Here is a 15732-nt window from a genome sequence, read left to right on the forward strand (position 1 = left end):
CCAGGTAACAGACAACTAGGGACAGCCCGTATGCCCCAAAGCTCACTGAACTTATTCAAAGGAGCCAATCCTGAGCCTGTTTACTCTGTCTCGCATTACCATTCCTGCAGAAATCGCAATAAAGGCTCTTGTCTGCATTTTCCCTTTGCTCCCTCGGGCCCCTGACCAGCCCTGATGCTTCCCCATATGCCCCCACTGCATGACAAGCTGTGCCTCCTGTTTTATACCCATGGGGAACTCTGTAGAATTTCACAGGGAGCTTTTAACAGTCACACCCCAGAACAATTAAATCAGAACCTCTAGAAATGTGACCCAAACTTTAAGTATTTTTTTAATTCCCCAGGTGATTCTAAAGTGTAGCCAAGTTTGAGAATGGGTGCTTTAAAACATCCCCATCGACGTTTTCATAGTACACATTTCTAAGATAAAAAAATCTTTCCCATAGTAATCTCCAATGTCTTCCTTCAAATACTAAAAAATGCGGAGGGTATTTTAACTTAGAATCTTACCCTCTCCACTATCTACTGCCACTTATATCTACATTTATGCCTTAATTGCATAATTATCCATGAGGGAGATCAGATTTTGCCAGTAAAAAAGATTTTACCCAAGACAGTGAGGAACTTTTGGTGAAGAAGGGGTTAAGATGATAGCCAGCCCAGTTGCATGCTGGGAATTGTAGTACAATAGTAGCGCCCAGCCAGTGAGGCACTACCAGCTTTGAAGCAGCTCACAGTATCCCTCATTCTACACAGCCCATCAGAGAGGCAGTGACCAGCAGTGACTAATGCTGTGGACATCAGAGCCAGGACACCTGGTTTCCATCCCAGCACCACCTTTCACTAGCTACAGGACCCTGGGCACACGACTTAACCTATTGACCCTCTGTTTCTTTTTCTGCTAATATAGGGGAAATAACGGTAATATCTATCTAGCCTATGGGATTATTATGAGGATTAAGTGAGTTAATATGCGTAAAATGCTTTAGAATGGCAGCTGGCACATAATACGCATTTTATAGGAGTCAGCTTTCATTATTACTTCTCAACCCCTTTCTTGGCCCAAGTTTTATTCTCATGGACTCTAAGAGGTGAAAATCCGGATTCCACAGTTAGAACACGCAAGTTTAGCTGTCCTTGGAGAAAGTATTCATATCTGTTTGTCTAAATTGTCTTCTGGTCATTTCTCTTTAAAACCATGAGATTGAGTTAGGGGCAAGGGCCAATGATATTAGGTATCAGAGCCCAGCACTCCTACCCAAATGAGCATCCCTGAGTTTCACCTGCCCAGCCTGTTCTCTCTGCTCTGACAGCAGTACCCAACTTGCTTTTGTGGAACTACCTCTCTCCCACCATGTGCACTTTTGGTGAGATTGCCAGTCAAGGTGCCTTACTTTCCCAGGGCAATGGGCAGGGCGCCTGACACAAGCTCAGTCCATCATACTCTATCCTTTGGGGAGGAACATGAGGATAAGAACAGGTTGGACTGAATTTGCCAGAGGGCATCATCCATTAGCTCCTGCCACATAGATTCCCAAGCTTTCACAAGTTCCTTCATTCTAAATCCTGCTTGGTCAACCCTTCCTTGGATTCTGTAAGTCACTCTATCACCATGGCAACAAGATTACGCTTATGTTGGTAGAGTCAGTGTCTGTCACTTGCTACCAAAGAATCCTAATGGCACACTACTGCTAAGTAATCTTAAAGATCTGGCCCGCTGCCCACTTCCCACTTATTTCCAGGGGAACTATCAGTAGTCCAATGCCTTTTTAGCAACATTCTCTCCATGTACATCATCACTAATCCTAATATCAACAATGCAGACATAGTATTGTTATTTTTACTTCATTGTTGCAGATGAGGCACAGAGAAGCTAAGCAACTTTCCTAAGTTCACACAGCCAGTGAAGAACAGAAACAATATTCCAACAGGTCTAATTGCTAACTTCAACCAGTAAGTGAAATTTATTGGACTCAACATCATTTCCCTGCCATTTTGGACTCCTGGGTTGGGAAAGGATCTTTAGCATCCTCTCATGCAGTTTTTCTTTTTCCCTTTCTTTTTGTTTTCTCTTGTTCTTCTTCTTCTTTTTTTTTTTTTTTTTGGTTGTAAACTGAAAGAAGCACAATTTCTATCACAACTCTGCCTACATACATACACAAAGAATGGAAACAAAGCCTTCACAAGGCAATAGTTATCCTTACTGGTGCAATATGCTCTGATTTTGTATTCGAAATGATTTTATTTTTCAAATTCTACTTTTACTCACTAGATTGATATTGATGTCCCGATTCACTATCATATCTGACATGCAGCTTTGCAAACCCTGCTCTATGGAGAAAGCTGCTTAAAATGACACCAGTTTTCATGTCTGAGTGTTTGTAAAAGGAGGCAAGGCCAAGCTTGATCTTTTAAGCTCCTAATAGTGATTTGTTTACTTGCACAATGTGTGTTTCCTAGGCCACACCAGCCTGAGGGGAAAACTGGGATCATAACCAGGCACATGCTGTTCCTGTCTCACTCTGCTTTCAACAGCTCTTCCAGAACCACCAGAAGCCCCCAGACAGGAACCCCCTTCCAGTCTTTCTGAGGATGCCCAGGGAACACTGTACATTTGCTCCCAAATATTATTTCTTGTCCCTCATTTTCCTTCTCTTCTGCTCTGCCTCCCTGTTGGGATCCTTTCCCAGTGCCTTTGATGTCTGCAGGGCTGTCACTGCTCCTTGGCCATCAAGGCTGAGCTGCTGCTGGGCCACTAAGGCTTAGCTGCTCCTGGTGAAAAATTCCATGACTTTAGTCTGATCCCCAGGCCTGGATGGCAGCATTATTTATCTTATCTCTTCAGCAGCTCCTGGTGTCACGATTGTGCATAGTTCCTTATAGCACCTGCATGCCACGCAGTGGTGCCCACCACACTAGAGAGAAGTCCCATTTTGTTACAGGGATCCCAAAAGAGATTCCTCTTACTCCCTTTTAACTTACATATGCTCACGGGCAGTAGGCTGATAAAAGTCTTCATCCTGTATTCACAACCACCTTAAATCTCCACTTCTGGACCTTGTCCTTGGGCCAAGCGTGGGTGCTCCTACTCTCACCCAAACTGGTGAGATTTTTTTTTTTTTTCCAGGAGGCAACTTAGTTCCTTCCCATGGCAGAAGCCTTGACAAGGCCACGGTGTGTCATTCTGCTCAGAAGTGTCTGCTTCCCAGAGTGAATCTACGCTTCAGCTAACCTCATTTTTATTTGAGAGCTTTGCTTCCCAGGTCCCAGGAGTCACATGTTCAGAATGCAAGTCCTATTGCAACCATGATGAGAATGATGGTGATGATGATAATAAATCTTTCACACATATCAGACTGCACAAGAAGCACTTTTAGATACATTATCATATTTCATTTTCTCAACAACTCTATGTGATACATACTATTATTATCCTCATTTTACACAGGAGAAAACTGTGACTTAGGCAGGGTAAATCGGTCCATGGTCATATGGCTGGCAAAGTGCAGAGCTCAGCTACTCCTCTACAGCTCAGACTGGGCATTGAGCCTGCCTCAGCTCGGCCTCCTGGCTTCCCTGGGCCTCCTTCCAACTCTGCTTTAATCCTTTCCAAGCCCCTCTCCCCAGGGTCCCTATTGTGATCCACAGGTGGGTGGTTACACCTTATCTGAAGGCCTCCAAGATGGTGGAAACCCCTAAGCTTCCACCTCCTGCTTCCCACATCATCTCTGCGCTCCCTGGGGCTTCCTGGAGCAGTAGGATGGGAAGCTTTATCAGCAATGGAGCCCCCTCTTCAGTCCTCTCAAGACTTCAATGCAGCAACCTGCCCTCATCTCCCTGAGTCTCTCCTCAGATCCAGTTCTGGAGCCAGGAAGTGGTTTCTGCTCCCAAAAAGGCCACCAGCATCCTGCATTACATGGTTAAATTTTGCCTGACCTTAGTGGGTGTTTTTAATTGAATAAAGAATTCAAGTCTGGGTCTTAAATGCCATAGAAAAATAAAAAGTTACTGTCTTTTCAGAATGCCCATTGTAATTTGTCCTTAGAGTTTCTCCTCCCCTCCCCTCCCCAATGGTCCTTTTCCCCCTTGAACTGACAAACTGAACTGCCAGATAAATACAGCTGCAAAGTGAATAATATGGATATGATTTCTTTCCCTCATTCATTTGCCTTCCTAGCTTTACCAAGTCAAAAGAAAAAGACTGCTCACCCTTTCTTTGGCTGTGTCTTCATACCACAAAGCCAACAGCTAGTCAAGCAATCTTCATGATTTGAAACATTTGAAAGTGAAATGTAGGGAGCGACTTAGCCTGATCGATTACATTAGTCATTGTAACCAAGTTTCTGCCATGGGGCTCATCTCATGCAGGGTGGTGGCCTCTGTGTGTCCTCTCCGTACCTCAGTTTCTCTGTCTGTAATATGCAGGTATTGAATCCAGGATCTTTGAGGTCCCTGAAGCTTCTTGGGGTCTTCATTTTGTAGTTACAGAACACATCATTTACAAGTCAGTTGATTTAGGGGGTGACTTTGAATAAAAACCATCCTCCATAAAACTTTTACCACGTAATTATTTTATGGAGCAAGTTTCCACTGGGCACTTGAAGCAGGGTTTAGTGGACAAAAACCTGACTTGCAGCCAACTTTTAAGCGACACTTTCACTGTTTAAAGTGAGGCTTGCCCAGAGGTCACAGCTTCTAAAAACACTGTCCTCCATTCCCTCCTCCACAGAGTCCTTGACAGTGAAGCGTTCGTAGAATATACTTTAAAATCATGACTTCTCTTGAATGAAGAGTTTTTCTTTTTCCCTTCTGTAAAAAACAGCACACAGTATTTACAACCCCACAAAAACTGACTTAGTGATAATAACCTACTGGTCCTTTTGAAACACAAACCAGATAATATCACTCCTCTGCCTGATTCTGCAGAGGTGTTCCATTGCTCTGCAGATCATGAGCCAGACTTTATGTATGCTGTTCCCTCTACCTGGAGTGTTCTCACCAACCCTCTCTGCTACTCCTCCTTACCTCTGAACTCAGCTCAGTCACTGCTTCTTCAGGGAATTGGCCCCTGACTTCCTTGACTAGGTTAGATCTCTTTATGAGAACTGCAAGGTATAACTGTAAGTTATTTGGCTGGGCATGACCATGAATGGACTGTACACTCTGCTGTTGCTGGTATAGCCACCCAGGTTGCCTGCTACATGCACAATGCTACATAAGCCCTGGGTTCCTAGCAGGGTCTCTAACTTCGTGGACCTTGCAGTCTTCTGGGGTAAACAGACAGTTATCAAATGTGAGAATGCACATGAACGCCACTGTGCCCTGCAAAGAGCTTACAGAGAACTGAACAAGGGATTGAAGTTAGCATGGGGCCAGCCGCATGAGCGAAAGGGTAGAATGGCAATGCTTTGAGCTCTGATGCAGAATGAGGTTATGTCAAAATAGCATTTGCTCAAGCAGTCCTTTTAATACTGTCAGTCTAAGAAGCTAGAGGAGAAAGGAATGTGGACTAATATCCCAGGCTGGTCGTGCCAGCTTGAAGGATGGCCACCTTCACCATAGTGAAATAACCCACGGGACTGTTTTCCTCCTCTTCCTCCATCCCAAGAGTCTTCCTACTCTCTTGCACTAAACTACCCCACCCCAAGGCCAGGGCCTCTTGATTGCTTCTTTAAATGAATTTTCTTTTCCAACAGCCCATCCTCACCTATCGAGTACATGAATAACATAGCCGGTCATTTTCATTTAATTCCAGAATATCTCTACTATCATCCCCATTGTACAGACAGGAGAATAGATTCAGTGAGTTCACAGCAGACCTGCGTTCTCAAAGCCAGGTGTCTGGTTCTTAGTCCAGCATTTCCTCCACCATGTCACAGCCTCGGGACTGAGCCAGGTCTTTTTCAAAGCCCCAGGAAGCTAGAGCTGGCCGCCTCCTGCTGGCAGGGAGTTCCTTCCAGGCTTCTGGTGCTACTGCCAAAGAAGGGAGGGTAGGAGAAGAGAGGGAGGTGGATTATACACAGAGAGGGTCCGCACTTCTGTTTCCCTTCCTTGTCACGGAAGGAGAGAATGAATTACGTGGGGGACCCAGGGGGATAGGAAAATCAATCATTCATGACAGTTAATAAATGCCAGAAAAGTATTTACTCACATTTATCCCCTGAAAGTCACATTCTTCATCTGTTCTGATTTGTCTTTCACTGATGGCACCAGCCAGGTAGGCTCAGCAAGAAACAGCAAAAGGTTTTAGCCCAATGTTGCGGAGAGAGTTTCATTTAACTTCATTTTTTTCCAGCCAGGGCTGGCTCCAAAGCTAGTTTTTCTTACTAGGTTGTTTGCTACATGAAAAGCAGACTCCCAGAGGTTTCTGAGATTGCCGACATCCTATGCAAGATGACTGCTCCCACCCACCCGCCCACCCACTCACTAATAAGACATAATGCCGTCCTATTTTTGGTAACAATTAAAGGGCCTCCCGGTGAAAGCAGAAAGCTGTTTATTTTCTGTGACATCACTTCACTTTGCCTTCGAAGGCTGGTCTGTGCTCAGTGTTTTCGTGGTGATGCAAGTCGGCTCTCTCCTCCAGCAGTTGGATCCCTCCCATCTCACAGTACCTCACAGGTCTCTTCCCCCGAGCAGTGCATTGCTGGAGCGAGGAGAAGCTCACGAATCAGCTGCAGGTCTCTGTTTTGAAAAAGCAGAGATACAGAGGCAGAGGAAAAGGGTGGACTCCTATGTGACCTGTTCTTAGAGCAAGACAATCACCATCTGAATTCCAGAAGCCCTGTTCATGGTTGGGGATATTTTCTCGACTGCATGGAATCAGAAAGAAGCAAAAGGATGGGAAATGCCTGCATTCCCCTGAAAAGAATTGCTTATTTCCTATGTCTCTTATCTGCGCTTTTGCTGACTGAGGGGAAGAAACCAGCGAAGCCAAAATGCCCTGCCGTGTGTACTTGTACCAAAGATAATGCTTTATGTGAGAATGCCAGATCCATTCCACGCACCGTTCCTCCTGATGTTATCTCATTGTAAGGCCCGTAAGCATTTTGATATGTAATTTACGATTTAAAAATTCCAGCCGGTGGATTTGGGGCTTTGCATGTATTTGTAGAAGGGCATGGAGAGAGAGATTCCTCTTGCATGCATGGCCATTTGACGGTGCTAACATTTGCTGCATTTAGAATTTTTGATTTTTTTAGCTGCTACCGAACATGCTTAGATACCTCCAGCCCTGAACATTATCATGAGAAACCTGTAGCCGATTCATTTCTCTTACTTCATCCGGGAAGGAATAGTATCGTACTTCATAAAATAGTGTCAAAATAGTCACTGTTATGCTAAACCGGATTAACATAAGGTTTGTTCTGTGTGTGTGTGTCTCTTTGTGTGTGTCTGTTTGTTTGTTTTCTGTTTTTTGTTTTCTTTCAGATCCTTTGTGAGATCTGGTTTTACTGAAATCTCAGAAGGGAGTTTTTTATTCACACCATCGCTGCAGCTCTTGTGAGAAATATTTATATCATGACTATTTTTAATATGGCATATATTTGGATAAGCCTTCTAGTAAAATGATCTCAATATTAATTTTGTCAAATGTGATTCTATTTCTGAGAAAACAGAATATCAGTAAAGTGAGAGGTAGATGGGTTTGTTTGCGACTTCACACCAACAGTGCAGATTGAGTCTTACAATGGTAAATTTGTTAACCTGTCGTGCTGTCTACTTTAATGGCTATTCATGAAGTTGTTGGAATGTTGCAGCAATGATCCCAATTCCATTCCACTATTTTACTTTCATTTTTAACTTGGGAACTTTGGTTCTTTTGCCCTGGAGTTTTTGAATTAGTCAATACAGAACCCAGCATAACATATGTGTTCAAGATGTTGTCTCCCGGGGATCTGGGGCAGGCTGCTACTCTGTATGATTTACCATGTGGGGGAAGAAAACACCTCAGCTCTTTCTAGGTAATTCCTTAAAATATCAATTCTCAAGAGACAGTTTTTTAATCTCATCTAATTTATAACTAGTTCCCTTACAAGGAGGGAAAGAAAATATTAATATAGAATAGTGCAAAGGATTACTCTCTGCTATATGTTTTGAGTTGGCCACAAGGGAACCACATATTCACTCTATGCCTGAAAATATTCAAAAAAATAATATTTGACTAAGAAATCAGATCTATTCACAGGCATAATGGAACACGTAAAATTTGTTCTGATGTGTAATGTTTGGCAGTTAGAGTCCTACTTCTTATAGCGGTATCACATGGGGGTCAAGAGGTCTCCCAGGACTTAGGTATCAGGTCACAGACTTGGTTTGTAGCTGGAGGGATATGGGCAGGACTAGCCAATTGTGGATCAGCTGAGTCTTGGCTATCTTAACTGCATGATTCAGGAGCCAAGCCTTTCACTTGTTTGTTTTCTATTTTTTTTATTTTCTTGCCTTACCTGGCCATTTTGGCTGTTTGAAGTTACATACACAGAGGCAAACAGCATGGAGTGAACGTTGGAGACAAGTGTTTAAACCTCACCCTGCCACTCATAGAACCTAAGCATGCAGTCTTGTGCAGATTACTAAATCTAACTAAGCCTCAGTCTTCTTATCTCTAAAATGGAAGTGAGAACACATATTTCCAAGGTTTAAGTAGATAAAACACTTGGCATAGGGTATGCCGAATGCTTACACATTTTATAAATGGCAGGGTTTAAAAAATTTGCATCAAGCTAAAAAGCTAAAAGTCACTCAATCTATTGTTTTGTCTATATGAAATTCCTAAACTGGTTTGACTGTTTAGTTGAATTCACAAACTTGATCAGTTGTTTTGACATTATGTAATGTTGTTGGCTAATGTCCTTCTACTGGCTGATGTCTTCAAATGATTAACAATTGACTAGATATTCCTAAGGAGTTTATCTATTTGATTGATGGCTAGTGGTGTGACTGGGGGAAGTGTTAGTTAGCACATCAAACAAATCCAAAAAAGATAGATTCTTTCCCACAGAAAGGGGCAGAGTCTCTAATGCTGAGATCCTTCCATAGGATAAGAATTTGCTGTCTCTGAGAAAGTGATAAATTGTGTTTATGGTGCTCACTTGTTAAATGAATAAATGGCTCATTTAAAAAGCATCCTTTTGATATGCTAAGGCACCTCCCTTCCCCTAGGATAGTTACATAGATCAGTCCTTAAAATTCTAGGAGTAGTGTCAGTAGACACTAGATGGACATTAGCTGTGGCACAGAAAGCCTGGAGTGATTAACCTAATCAGTTACCACATCTCCGCTTTGTTTTTGTTGGGTGGACCCAGTCACGGCAAGCACAGATGCTGGACAATGTTATAGAAATAGTTACCGGCTGCTGCAGGGTAATGTGATTACACGTATTTAGAATCACAGAGGGAAGCCAAGGGACTGGTTTTTAAATAGCCCAACCGAGTGTGTACCATGCCCGTGTCCCATGCTCCGAGTTCCTATGGAACATTCCAGCCTTTATTTCTAAAAGCAGTTCAGGTTTCAGAAATAACAAAAGGCGAGTAATTCTCGCCCTGTGTGTTCTCGGTTAACTCAGATTGGCTAACCTCAACATGGTAGACTTGTGCCAGTGCTGATCTTATGCAAAATTGTCAGGGGCCAAAGTTTGTCCCTAATCTCCAGGACCCTGTGCCTAAAGACTCTGCTCTCCATCCTTCCTGCCCAATGTTCTCTGCTTCCTCCTATCCTCAGGAAAAGGCCTAATAAACTCATGTGCAGTGAGTAGGAAATAGACGAGAAGGCTCTGAATACGAACTATGAAGCGATCATAACAATTGTGGGAATGCATGGATCCCAGACAGAAAGGTCTCTTCTGTGAAACAGGGCTGTCCAGTGCCCTGAAAACCCCATATGATCTGCCAATCCCCCATTGGAACATGAAGACCAGCGGCATTGGACCACCAGATTAGGCCTAGATTGCACAAGCCGTTGAGGTTTGCAATGAATTCCAGTAGCATTTGTGATTGTGAATTACCACACTCACCCCTCATACACTGTGAAGAGATAAATTTCAGAATCAATTCAGCGTGATTGATGTAGGAAGACAGTTCGTTGGTTTCTTGCTTTGTTGTTGGGAAGGGTTAAAGCAAATGTCCTATTTCCATCATCCACCCTAAAAATCTGATAATGTCGTTATGCCCCCAGATGCTTTTTCAGAGCTTCTGCAAAAGCCATGATGAGAAGTACTTGTTGAAATGTCAGTCTGGGGTACTGAGGAAAACAGACATGGTATCTTCAGTTACATGCAGTGTTTGGGAAAAGATCCTGGTAGGCCGTGGCTGGCAGTTTGTGTTGGAGAACAAGAAAAACAGAAACCCACATTCTGTAGAGAGGAGAGAGAAAGAATAAAATTATTCAATACAAATTCATCAGATTAGTTGTAAAATACATTTTTTTAAAAATCTCATTTATGGTTTTAAACGTAACAACAAAAACCTTTCCAAAGCAAATGCAATTTCATTCATGTTTTACATAGGGCCAGTTTTGAAACATAACCAATGACAATGATTATGCATTCTAGCTTGCTTTTAGTGATAGAAAGTGGTACTTTTAGTGAATGGAATTTAGAGAAATGTGTTTTCACACATTACAGCCCTGTTCCTTCTCAACTGCAGACTGAAATCCCCAATGATATGGGCTCATGATGGAAGTGAAATTCCAATTTAAGAGGACAAAATGTGGCCACGTCATCACCCATTTATAACGTATTTTAATTAACTAAACCCCTGTAATTCCTAAGAGTGTTCTATTTTCAGGGAGTGATTTCCAGGGTAGTTTTAGTATCATACCCAAATAAAATAACACAAAACAAAAACACTGCATGTAAGAATCCAATGTGACCAGAAAAAATTTCTTAGTATTCCAACTGGATGTGGTCTTGTTTGAAAGACAGAATTGATCTTTGATCTTTTAGGGTCAAAGGAGGGGAATGGCATTATTTTAAAAATGAATCCACAGTCAACACATAAATACATGATCCATAAGAAATTAAAAAATAAAAACAATGGAAAAGCAAAAGACATGAACAAAGGAAGGAATCAGTCCATCCTTACTAAGGCTTTATCATTTAGTCCTTCAAAATATGATCTGTCCGGGAAAAAATACCCATGGTCTCCTTTACCTTTAAAGCAATTGCTACCTTTTTCTATTCCTCCTTATATTACAAGCCTATAATTTAGCAGTCTTCAATGACCACTCAAGCCAGACCTATCAGCCAAGGGTGCTTTTGGAGGAATTATTAGCTGGTTATAGATGAGCATGTTTTGGTTTATACCCAGCTGATGTCCCCATGATGGACCAAAAAGCATCTAGGCTGTTTTGTCTACAATTTGCCCAATGATCCATAGATCTAATCTTTAACTTTTTAACTAATTACTTCTTTTTGTTTTTACTTTCTTAAAAATCATTTTAAGTTTTATTTTAGATTCAAGGGTCCACGTACAGGTTTGTTATTTGAAGCGAATTAATTCTCGTAACTACACAAACTAGCGCTCGCCACAAATGTTTTCTCTGAAAGCGTATTTCATCCTTTCAGTTATTCAGACAAGAAATTTCAGAGTTACCTGACCGCTCTCTTTCACTGTCCACTTCCCCCTGGACACGTATCCTGTCCAACAGCATGAGAATCTGCCTCCTCCTCTTCACCACAGCACCATTGCCTTCATTGAGGCTGCATTTCATTCACTGTTTCACAGGCTGTGGCAGGAGCCTCCATGCCTCCCTGTTTGCTTGCAGTTCCCATCTGACCCACCTCCATTAGCGTTGCCTTTCCTGAGACACAGCTCTCCATGCTTTCATGACTCCCTAGAAACAGAGAAAGTCCAGACACCTGAGCTGCCGTCCATAGCATTTGGCCCTTTCTATTTGTCCAGGGTTATCACTCACACCATTGACTTTACACACACACATACACACACACACACACACACACACACACACGTGCCCAAACAAGTTCTGCAGGATCTCATTCTATGACCTCTGTTGATTCTCAAATTCTCTAGACTTTACTGATGTCTGGCACTGTGTGCCATTTATTAGAGCTATGGTGCTTGTATCTGCCTTGTGTCTTTCTTGGAGGATCACCCACAAGCTGTGGTCCCAGAGAAAAGCCCAGACATGGCTTCCCATATATTTGTTGAATCCAGTTTATGTTTCCATTGATTTTGTGCTGAAGGCTCCTGTGTTACTCTCAGCAGATAGTGCTGGTCATGTTCACACTCTTTCTGATGTTTGGTGCACTCTATCTGAGTTCATGTGGACTAATGGCGTGGAGGTCTGGGAAGTGAGCCGAACTAAAAAACCTCGAGGAGATATTTGCTCATGAAGTTGTAAATTCAAACCTCCTCAGCAGAGATTTCCAGCATACCAGATTTCAAACCCAAAGCGTCTAAGCCTTTCGTTAGACCCACCGCTTGAATCTCTTTTGTCCCACGCTGACTTCACATTTGGCCTCCTTGGTTTTTAGTTGGACTGAAGAGGCTGACTAGTCTGTCCTGGGAAGGGTAGGATGCTCCTTTATCCAGTCTGACCGGACATCCAGAGGGAAATGTTAGTTAAGCACTATTAATATGAAAAGAAAAATCATTAACACAAAGATAATTTCCTTTTTGATTTATTTAAGTACCTGCTTAGCCAAAACAAGTATTTATTTATTGTATAGTTGCAAGCAGCAACAAAATGAAAACAAAAGCCTCCCATTTTAGCAGACATGTTTTGAGACTCTACTGGGTAGCAGGTAAAATGTTGGGCTTTGTGAGGGACACAAAGATGAGTGACACGCTGTCACTTTTCACCCTGATATGGCAGCTCCAGGCTGGTAGTGATTCTTGATATGGTAAATTATACTTTGCCTGTATTTGAATGCATTGGTTTCATTTAAAAAATTATTTTTATGTAAGTAGAGATGAGGTCTTGCTATGTTTCCCAGGCTGGTCTTGAACTCCTGGTCTCAAACAATCCTCCCACCTCACCCTTCCAAAGTGCTGGGATTACAGGTATTTGTCTGGCCTGCTTAAATGTATTATAATGTAGTCTTGATAAGTGTTCTCATTTTGTTCAAAATGATATTCAGTTGATTAGTGATGATGGTGATGCTTGCTGGTTGTTGATGCTGTGGCTAACATGGGCTACAAAATGTCTGCAAGGGCTTCACAGCATCAGCTGTAATATCAAAACAGCTGACCCTGGTGAGCTGGCAATGAGGCAGACAACACAGGCTTGTGGGCAGATAAGCATGGGTTCAAATCCCCACTCTGCTGCTTACTAGTTGTGTGATTTGGGGCAAGCTTAATCAAGTCTTGATATCTATCTCTACAAAATGAGGAAGAACCATAGTACCTATTGCACAGATTTACAGTAAGGATTAAGTAAAACAGTGCATGGAAAATGCTTGGCAAGGTTCCTGTAACTCAATACACATTAGCTTTACTACAGTATCTGAAAATCGCTTTAATTGGAACTACCGTAACATCAGATTAGTGTCTGATTGTATAATCTGCATTTGCCAATAATCTCAGCTTTAAACATTTTGTGGTTCTATACACAGTTCTCCAGCAGAACTTGCTGAGAAACCTTTTCTTTAAATACTTCTCGCAGGAAACATGAACTATTTACCTTTCAAAAAAAAGTCATAACCCTCTCCTTTCTTCCTCATGAATAAAATGACTGGCACCACATTTTGCAAAACGTGCCAGATTTTGTTGAAATAATTAACATCGGCAGTCTTCAGATGAGTGGTTCTATGGTAGCATAGAAAGGGGCCTGAAGGAGAAGTCAGGAGATACGGGTTTGAAATTCAGTTTGACCACTATTGGGCTGCATGACCTTGGGTAGGTCACAAAATATCACTGGACCTCAGCTTTTATTGCATAAAATATTAAAGGTAGATTAAATTGTGGTTCTGAAACTCAAATGCTAGTGGGGTTTGAGGTGGTAAGATCAATGAAGGAAGCAGTTGAGTATAAGACAATAGGGAGTAGTGGTGACTGAGGTAAACCAGAGAAGACATGTCTTACCTAAAAATGACGTCCCCTGCTCCAACTGACTATTGCTGAAGGGAATGTGGTACATACATATGGAGCCCTACCTTCCTAATTTTTAGGGGAAGGTGGAAATCTGGAAATAGATTTTTAAACAGGATAAAGACCAAACAAACATAGGTTGGCATTTTGAGACCCTTGCATTTGATTACATCTAAGGTCTCCTCCTATCTTAAAATTCTGTTGTATTCTACAAACAGTTACTTTAATATAATAAAGAAATGGTATGGTTAAAGAAATGGACAAAGATGGCTGGGTGTGGTGGCTCACGCCTGTAATCCCAGCACTTTGGGAGGCTAAGGCGGGCGGATCATGAGGTCAGGAGATCAAGAACATCCTGGCTAACACGGTGAAACCCCGTCTCTACTAAAAACACAAAAAATTAGCCGGGCATGGTGACAGGCACCTGTAGTCCCAGCTACTTAGGAGGCTGAGGCAGGAGAATGGCGTGAACCCAGGAGGCAGAGCTTGCAGTGAGCCAAGATTGCGCCACTGCACTCCAGCCTGGGTGACAGAGCGAGACTCCGTCTCAAAAAAAAAAATAAAGAAAGAGATAAAAAGAAATGGACAAAGATTATTGAATCAGTTCTAACAAGCCAATACATTAGGTTGTTCATTGAAAGAACCTCATAATATGAAACTGGCTGTTGTAAGATTATTAATACAATAATTGTCATTCCCAATCTCCCAAACAGGTCCAAAGGGACCTTACCAGGCTCTCCCTGTGGTAGCTGATGATAAAATGATGTTTCAGTATCCCTCTCATGGAGCAAGGATTGGAAAAAAATTGTTAGGCCCATTTTTACATAGCAAGATGGCAGGTGCTTGCATGTGTAAAATGTGATCAAAAGGCAATGGATCTTTAAAAATACAAACTAGAATGTATACGTACAAATCACTCTTGACTTCATAGAGGGCCATAGATTTTGCCCAACTGTGCTTCCATGGCTAAAGATTTCTGGACCCTCCTTTGAGAACTGTCTTTACTTCCAGTTTACAAGCCATGCAATAAAACCAGGCAAGGTTTTATTAGAGGCATTAGTTATTTTTGTATTGCTTGGTGCTAAGCATTTTATAGATCTCATTTTTAATATCATCATCATGGTAACCTTTTGAGGTAGATATAATTATCTCCATTTTGCAAATGAAACACTGAGTCCTAAAAGGTAACCTCCTCAATGTCATGCCGCTATTAAGTAGCAGAGCTGGGGTTTAAACTCATGTCCTCACTTTTAACCACTGCTGTCTACTTCTTCCTGAACATGAATCATCATGCTTGACTTTGCATAGTTTTGTTCCCAAAATCAAATCCCCTCTCAAAGGGTCAACCTTCGCCATTAACAAGGGTATTCAGGAGAATGTGCCCTAATTCCTGGAGACAATGACTGAAAGGAGTTTCAAAAGCCCTTTGAAAGAGTGGCCGCGTTGCTGGCAAGAGCAGCTAGTTTCCCTAGGTTGCAACTCTCATTTATATGTGTAAGCTCTGATCTCCTCGCTTAAACAAAAATAGAGAGAAAGAAAAGAAAAAAGCAAAAGAAAAAGGACTTATTTACTTTAAAGTTACACCTTAGACTACTGTTGTCTAAACTTGTGTCCTGTGGAGCAGTTGACCTGAAAGAAAAGAGTTCTGTGCTCAAATAAATTTGGGAAACCGCATGTTCTATCCC

The 15732-nt window shown here is 42.0% G+C and overlaps 1 protein-coding gene and 2 long non-coding RNA genes across 6 annotated transcripts in view; 1 reads left to right on the top strand and 2 right to left on the bottom strand.

Annotated features, from left to right (window-relative positions):
- Positions 1 to 1939: 1939 nt before the first annotated feature.
- On the bottom strand, positions 1940 to 6401 carry LOC107000226 (uncharacterized). Its single transcript, XR_001447238.3, has 3 exons — positions 6151 to 6401; positions 5819 to 5972; positions 1940 to 4808 (listed from the first exon to the last, which is right to left on the bottom strand). It is a non-coding gene; the product is annotated as an uncharacterized LOC107000226 (long non-coding RNA).
- Positions 6402 to 6477: 76 nt separating this feature from the next.
- Positions 6478 to 15732, top strand: part of LGI1 (leucine rich glioma inactivated 1) — a 39775-nt gene continuing 30520 nt past the window's right edge. For 2 of the 4 annotated variants that reach the window (XM_015147639.3, XM_015147638.3), the window contains exons 1-2: positions 6607 to 7030; positions 7431 to 7502. In XM_015147639.3, coding sequence (XP_015003125.1) covers positions 6816 to 7030; positions 7431 to 7502 — 287 coding nt within the window. In that variant the 5' untranslated portion in view covers positions 6607 to 6815. Of the gene's footprint in view, positions 7031 to 7430; positions 7503 to 15732 lie in introns of all 4 variants that reach the window. The other 2 variants (NM_001261057.1, XM_077945102.1) reach the window with 2 other exon arrangements.
- The window catches only part of LOC107000227 (uncharacterized), a 186207-nt gene continuing 178884 nt past the window's right edge, over positions 8410 to 15732 (bottom strand). Inside the window, exons 4-6 of the long non-coding RNA XR_001447239.3 lie at positions 12437 to 12587; positions 11591 to 11831; positions 8410 to 10350 (exon numbers count right to left, since the gene is read on the bottom strand). This is a non-coding gene — a long non-coding RNA (uncharacterized LOC107000227). The remainder of the gene's footprint in view (positions 10351 to 11590; positions 11832 to 12436; positions 12588 to 15732) is intronic.

Source organism: Macaca mulatta, chromosome 9, assembly GCF_049350105.2.
Source record: "Macaca mulatta isolate MMU2019108-1 chromosome 9, T2T-MMU8v2.0, whole genome shotgun sequence".
Classification (NCBI taxonomy): Eukaryota; Metazoa; Chordata; class Mammalia; order Primates; family Cercopithecidae; genus Macaca; species Macaca mulatta.